Source organism: Drosophila elegans, unplaced genomic scaffold, assembly GCF_018152505.1.
Source record: "Drosophila elegans isolate 14027-0461.03 unplaced genomic scaffold, ASM1815250v1 contig_208, whole genome shotgun sequence".
Lineage (NCBI taxonomy): Eukaryota > Metazoa > Arthropoda > Insecta > Diptera > Drosophilidae > Drosophila > Drosophila elegans.
In genome coordinates this window covers 8,065,378-8,072,897 of record NW_024545578.1, presented here as the reverse complement: position 1 = coordinate 8,072,897, position 7,520 = coordinate 8,065,378, and the positions used below count along the sequence as shown (strand labels likewise).

The 7,520-nt window shown below is 42.0% G+C and overlaps 1 protein-coding gene across 1 annotated transcript; it reads left to right on the top strand.

Annotated features, from left to right (window-relative positions):
• Positions 1 to 1,195: 1,195 nt before the first annotated feature.
• On the top strand, positions 1,196 to 7,254 carry LOC108146962 (LIM homeobox transcription factor 1-beta). Its single transcript, XM_017273219.2, has 6 exons — positions 1,196 to 1,774; positions 4,563 to 5,277; positions 5,785 to 5,999; positions 6,056 to 6,243; positions 6,627 to 6,903; positions 6,962 to 7,254. The coding sequence occupies exons 1-6, from the start codon at positions 1,738 to 1,740 to the stop codon at positions 7,165 to 7,167; spliced, it is 1,638 nt and encodes a 545-aa protein (XP_017128708.1). The 5' UTR covers positions 1,196 to 1,737; the 3' UTR covers positions 7,168 to 7,254.
• Positions 7,255 to 7,520: the final 266 nt, after the last annotated feature.

Below are 7,520 nucleotides of genomic sequence, written 5' to 3'. Positions count from 1 at the left end.
TGCATTGATGCTTTAATAAAAACTTACTGCTTATTTATAGCTTATTTTATCAAGGCATGGAATCAAGAGTATTTAGAGATTTAAACATTTGAAAGCTTATTTACTTCATTTTATGCTTTAAGAGACATTGTTCAAATTAATAAACCATAACATTTAGGTACCATAAATTAAACCACAATGTTTGTTGGAAAATCTTTTTAGAAAGAAATTTATAGAATATTACATTTTCCTACAATTTATTTCCTAAACCTTAAGGAACAATGTATTATTTATAAAGCATATAAGAACAAAAGAAATACCAACTAAATGCCCGAAGGGTCAACTATTTAATGTGGCTTTATTGCACTTTAAATTCTTCGTACATCCCCGTGTTTCGTGTAGCGATTATGAATCGCAAAGATTACCGCACATAATTATTATCATCATCGGGGTTGGGAAAAGAGGGCGCTGAAGGCGAAAGGTGGCTGGCAGTTAAATGGTCCGCCCGCACACTAATTGTGAGTAACACGTTCGCGTTTACGAAACTTTCTGAGTATTTTCGTCGGCAAGCAGGCAACAGCCGACCCAAGAGCCAGGAGTTTCGGCCAGACAAGTCCTCATCTCGCAGCTCGAAACTCTCAGCTAGACATGCAGTCAGCCGGCAAGTGCTTAGACATTAAAGTTTGGCGCGCTGGCTTAATAGACCAGAAATTCATTTGGACCAAGTTTAAAGGTCCGTCGTCATTAACAGGAAAGATCGTGCGTCCCGACACTCCTGGACAATCCCCAAACTTAAATTAAAGCCAGGACACTGCTCGGTGGTCTTTAATCTTAGTCCCTTTTATTATAGCGTTCGAAAATCAATAAATTTAAAATGTACAAGCCACTGCGGAAAAAGGGAATAAAATCGTAGCCAGCACACGGCGGAAAAAAAAGGAAAATAAAAAAAAAAATAACAACAAAAACAAAATTCCAGCCATAGAGGGAGAGTCCCTTTTGGGGGATGTTGTTGCTGAGGCGACAAAGCAAGCAAGAAATCGCCCAGCCAAACATCCTTTTGTCAATACAAAATACGTATAGTAGTGCCATACAACGAAACAAATAAAAGTACCGAACGAGCCCCACAAAGACAAAAGTCAAAAGTGCAAAAACAAAGGCAAAAAACAACTCAGAAGCGCCACCAGGACTCGGAATCGGAATAAACGGATGAGGATGAGGATGATATGGGGGCTCCGACGCATGCGCCAAATGCTGGCGAATCTCACAAAAGCTGGGGAAACTCGAAATGGCTGGCTCTCAACCTATTTTTTGCTTGCAGGGGATGGAGCACAGGATGTGATGTGGCTAAAATGGCGCACACGCACACAGACAAACACTTTGGCCATTTCTCCTTCGGATTGGAGAGAATTTCCTAGCGGCAGCACATCTCGGCAGCAGATGCTTGTGCATTTTGCCAAGGAAGAGCAAATGATTTTTAACAAATTTCATTAACATCAGAGGTCCGTAATCATTCAAGCATCGCGTTTCGTAACAGGGCCAGGTCAGAAGTCCGATTTTGGCCGCCCAAACAGTTCCCCACTGCAATTATATCGACAGTCCGAGTCTGAAATGTGTCCCGTTTGAAAGTTCTCGCCAAGGACCTCGCAAAATGTGCCAACATACGTAGGGAAAAGCCCGAGAAAAGTTTCTGCGAAAATTATGTAAAAGTCAGTGACCGTGAATTCACAGTTTTTCTTTTCAAAACTGAGCAATATCAACATGATCGACGAACAGCATCCCATGCAGATCGGAATGTGTAAGTATCAAAGGCTTTAAGAATGGCAAATTACGCTTTTTCAGGGTTCCGAAAGCCGACGGCTTTTCAAACCACATATTTATGCAATGCCGTCGGCATTTTTTTTATCATAAATTTTAAATGGTGACCTAAATCTTGATAAGAATTAAAGTCCGATAACTGCAGAATTTAAAACTGAACATATTAAACTCAACTTAGGAAAATTAACAAAATCAAAAGGAAAGGGATAAATACTAAAAAGCTAATACTATGAAAATCTTTTAGCATATCGATTAAACATACCACATTTATATAAATTCTTGTTCTACTTATCTACACAAAAACTGAAATGTCATGGCATAAGCCGAAAAAGTTATTAAATAAAAAAAAAAGCTATTCAGATTCTGAAAATGATTATTTGATCTTAACAGATAACTTAAATTAATAGTCATAGTCATTAATGCCCAAATTAATAGTTTCAAAACTTCAGTAATATTTCTTTACATAAACTTAAAAATAAAAATTAACCCATATCAAACCATGCCTTTATTAAAGTTTTTTTGTAACAAAATCGTGACAAATATATAAAAGGCTGTTTTGAGGACAAACACTCCCGATTTAATCTGCCATTAAAGATAGAATCTTAACACCAAAAGTGCCAAGTATGCATATGAGCAATTTCACAAACTTCAGTTGAACTGGCTCAGCGCCAGTGAAAATTATAACATATTTTCCAGAGCAAAGCAAATTTTGACTTCTGTCAGAGATTAGGCCAAAACAAAGCATTTACGCTGCGATTGCTGGCACAACAAAACGGCACCATAACTTCATTGTCTGCCCAAATCCGATTAAATAAAACGCTGTCAGTTGCTGCCGAGCCGCGAACTGCGAACAGCGAACTGCTGGCAACTGACAGCGGAATCAGGGGCAGAACACAGCATCCTGGCTGCCCCCGCAGCCCGACATCCTGGCATCCTGGCAAGGGTTTCCAAGGGTTTCCGCTCGCGAACTGCCGACTGCCGACTGTCGACTGCCAACATATGCCGCCAGCCGCCGAAACCAACATCATGAGCCCCGTGCCTCATCTCCGGTTATTTGCTAAGCCCGAGCATATTTTCCATAAGGGTGGAAATCCTCCTGCTAAATGCCCCCGATTCAATGAAATTCGTTTATAATCTAGTTATAAGCAGTGCAAGGGGTGGCATTTCCCGCCCCTCAGTTCCCGCTGCACATTAGAATCTAATTAGAGCGAGGGGCGGAAAAAGGGGGAAGGACTATCAATGTCGGCTTTGCACTTGTCTTCCCAAATCCTCGAGTTCTATGCTCTGACATGTCCGGTAAACATGTTGGAATATTTTCGAATGCCAAAAGCCAAATGACAAAGCTCAAAAAGTGTAACAGGTGCGACCGCTAAGCGGATTATTCCGCTGCACTTCTTAGTAAATAGCTCCCCTTCGATCCAAGTGTCGCAAGTTAAGGTTGGTAAGTAGATTAGGATCTGAGCCTTGCAGAGTGTGTGACAGATTTGTGAAGACTGCAGTTACTATTGACAGCTTGTAGAAAAATAATGTTTATGTTACGCCGAAGTCACCCCAAACTCACACCGAAAACAAATTCAATTAATTTGTCAGATAAATTAGCAATGATGCTACAAAAAACCCAAGCTTACAATACAAATGTTTCCTAATCTTAGCAAAAGAAAAATTATTTGGTGACCTTAGTAAAAAACTAAAGTAAACAAACATGCACTTAAATATAGCAAATTTTCCAAAAATCATCTAATTGATTAATAAAGAACCGACTGCTTTGGAAATCCATTTTCAGATGTTTTTTGTTTATTGATTTCCATAAATTTTTTTACTTACAGTATTCCTAGCTGCAAACGGCAATTAATTTTCAGTTCAATTAAATGTACTCAAAACTGCAAACGATTATTTTCGTATTTATTTACCTTTTAGCGACACAAAATAAACAAAAACACGAGTAAAGCAATTCATGTCAATCAGTGTAAGAGGTGTGGCAGAATTGTTAATGTGAACGATGGCAGAAATACTTTAACATTCTGGAAATATTTCTGGCATAAATTGGCATACCAGATATAATTTTTGCAAAACATTTAATGAAATTACGCACACACTTAAATCACTCAAATGCGGAATGACAAACACACACACGCAGACAAACACAAGCCGGGGAAAAATGCAACGGAAACAAGTGAAAAACCCAAACAAAATGAACGACACTTACACACATACAACCAGGGAAACAAATTACGGTGAAATTTCAGCAATTTGCCATAAATTGAGACAACAAGGCACAAAAAGCCAACCAGTCAGCAGGACCGCAAATGTACAGTAATTTTTTGCCACCAACCCGAACAATCGCACATACGCATCGGTTACGCATACGCAGCGTTGTCTGTTTTACTTTATTTTTTTTGTTTTACATGCCATTTTGCATGGCATTTCGGGGAATTTCGAGTGCAGTCGCACACACTCACTCTTTGTGTGTTGGAAAAGTCATTTCAATAATTGCAAAACCACAAATTTACTACAACTCGAAACGGTTATGGTCACAGTGCCCAGCAGATGGACACTGCCCGCAAATACAAATCCCTTTTTTCCCTTTCGGCCTCTGCTATAGTTGTAAATTTCAGGCAAAGGCTAAAAAGGAGCGGGCGGCACCGCAGTATGTATGCCAAAGTGAAAATAAAAATAACTGAAATGTTTCTCATTTGCATGTTTCCCGGCGGAATGGGGTGGGGATCGGCGATACTGGACCCACGACACGACCGCAAAAACCAAAATAGTTCCGATGGACATAAAATGTCAACAGCAACAGCAACTGGAAGCGAACCAACCGCAGGCTGGGGGCCTCAATCAACTGCTGTTGAACGGAAATGAACGCATGTTAACAACACCAACGACAGCATCAGCATCAGCATCAGTGGCGGTGGCAACCGGAAGGGGTAAGGTCGGTGTGCCCCACAATGACAAAATGGCGTCAGTCGGCAGAAATGTCAACGGAAGTTGCAGCAACAGCGGCAGCAGCAACCACAACAACAGCAGCAGCAACGCCATAAACAAGCAACATCAGCCGCAGCAGCCGATGGGCATGGGCCAAATGCCAGGCGGACCGGGAACAGGACCTCTGCCAGGACCTGGACCACCACCCAGCCACCCGTCCCTCTGCAGCCGCATCACCTTGGGCGAGTGCAGCCTCAATGGAATGGACAGCTTTGCCACACCGGCCGCACCTCCATCATCGGCATCCAGCACACCGCAGGCGCCTCAGGGAATGGGTCCTGGTGCGGCAATGGGCATGGAACTGGGTGTCGCCATGGGTGCCCAGCTCAGTGCCCAGTGCGCCCACTGCTGCCAGCCCATTTGCGATCGCTACATAATGCGCGTGGTGGAGAACTCCTTCCACGAGGGCTGCCTCAAGTGCACCGCCTGCTCGCTGCACCTGGTGCACTCCTGCTACGCAAGGGAGGGCAAGCTCTACTGCCGCATCGACTATGAGAGGTGAGTCCTGCCTGCCGGGTGACTCCCACGTGACCTCTGCGCCGAGTGCCAGCCACACAAGGCAACGCACTCCCATTTACTTTGAGCTTAGGGTAGATTAACTCCTCTATTTATATAAAATTAAGTTTTGTTTTTTTTTTCTTTGTTTATAAACATTTTATCGATTTCCCATAGTTTACATATTCAAATCCTTAGAAGATATTATAGCATTAAATAAACTTAAACGAATTTAGAAATTTAAACGTTATAAATTTATTTACTGCAATAATTTTTATTTAATTTCATTCATTTAAATATTTTCTTTATAATGCTATTGGCTGTTAAAATATAAATTACTTTTAAAGAAATAATTATTTTTAAAATAAATATTAAAATATTTCTTATAACTTTACTTGTATATGTTTTTCTGTATTTATTTTTAACATATGCATCTTATTAGTAGAAAATTTTCCAAAAATGGATTGATGGATAGTAGTTTTCTAAGTGTGATCCCTTCTCCCTTCGCAGACTCTACATCCGCAATCATTGCCTTGGCTGTGGCCTTAAAATCGCTTCCGATGAGCTGGTGATGCGGTGCCACGAGAACGTCTTCCACCTGAAGTGCTTCGCCTGTGTGGTTTGTGGGTCTCTGCTGAAGAAGGGGGAGCAGTACGTGGTCAAGCAGGGACAGCTCTTCTGCCGCTTTGACTACGAGAAGGAGGTGGAAATGCTACAGGGATATGGTGCGTACAATACCCATTTCAATTGAGTTCACAATGGTCATCATAATATTGAGTAGACTTCTATGGCGACGAGCTTTTTCCGCCCAAATTGGACGGACGTCGTGGACCCAAGCGACCAAGGACCATTCTAAATACCCAGCAAAGAAGGGCCTTTAAAGCCTCCTTCGAAGTTTCACCGAAACCCTGTCGCAAAGTGAGAGAGAATCTGGCCAAGGATACTGGTCTGAGCCTAAGGATTGTACAGGTAATAAACATATTGTTATTTAAATAAATGTTAAGACTAAATAAATGACTGTGCTCTAAAGTACAACCAAATTTTGTAAGGATAATTATTAAGTTGCTTTAGATAACCTTAAAATATTAACTTGAAAAGTTGTTTAAGTGCTTCTTAATGTAATATTTAAAACATATTGGAGAAGCTTATGTTTTAGGTCAAACTACCATATTATTGGAACCAAATAAGTAAGGCCTTTCTAAACTTGCAAATTATTCATGTTCTTAAAAGGATCATTAAATAAGCAATGTTGTTCAAATAAAAAGAGAAAAGTTGTTATCTAAATTATAAGCTTAAGAATATCAGATACCTTTAAAGTCTCACATTTTAATAAATTTATTTCCCAATATCAGGTGTGGTTCCAGAACCAAAGAGCAAAGGTCAAAAAAATACAGAAGAAGGCCAAGCAGGAGCCGCCCAGCAAGGGAGCCAGTGACTCGCAGGACTCGCAGGAGTCCCTGGACAGCAGCCTGGCCACCAAGATCAAGGACGAGGCGCACAGCGACAGTGAATCGCAGCTGGAATCGCCTTATTCCACGACCTCGACCTCGGACGGACTGACCCGGATGCGATGCACCATTAAGGACGAACAGGAGCAAGTGCCCTTCAGCTGCATGGAGACCAATAAGGGTGGGTGTGGTCCAAAAAAGGTGATAAAGCCCAGGGAAACTAACTAAATGACTTACAGAGAATTGCAACAAGAACAGCGAGCCCATACTGAATACCATTTTGGGTCTGAGTTATGCCACATTTCAGCAGCTAATGGGACCCTTTGCTCAGACGCCCATGATCAATCCGATCGACCGACTATATAGCATGCAGAGCTCCTATTTCCGGCCGGAGGAATTGCAGGCCTACGGCGAATGCGGCATCAAGGACTCCATGGATCACTAGTCTGGCCTCCAAAGGCCATCGAATTTTAAGCCCAAATCAAAATTAGACCTTGTAAAATAAAAGAATGTTAATGTGCTAGCAGTCGAACTTAAACACACCCCGGTAAAGTAGATTTTCTGCACTCTCCCCCGCCCCCTTTCCTGTCCCCTTGGAAGCTGCACCACTTGCGCAATCACCCCACTTGCAGCATCACCATCGCATGGGTATCAGAGGCATAGAAATCGGTGGCTCTGCAGGTGCAGCCTCGAAATTAGTTCCGCTCGGTTGACAGGCACAAAGGCATTTGCCACAGCAGTCGCAACCCCGTTTGGATTGCGTTTTTGGCCTTTGCTTCGGCCCGGGAATGGGCGTAA

What these genes read in the sequence shown, in the direction of transcription:
- LOC108146962 (XM_017273219.2), top strand. Translation starts at nt 1,738, where the DNA reads ATGATCGACGAACAGCATCCCATGCAGATCGGAATGT. An exon ending in TCCCATGCAGATCGGAATGT is followed by an intron (nt 1,775 to 4,562) that starts GTAAGTATCAAA and finishes AAACCAAAATAG; the next exon opens with TTCCGATGGACATAAAATGT. An exon ending in TGCCGCATCGACTATGAGAG is followed by an intron (nt 5,278 to 5,784) that starts GTGAGTCCTGCC and finishes CTCCCTTCGCAG; the next exon opens with ACTCTACATCCGCAATCATT.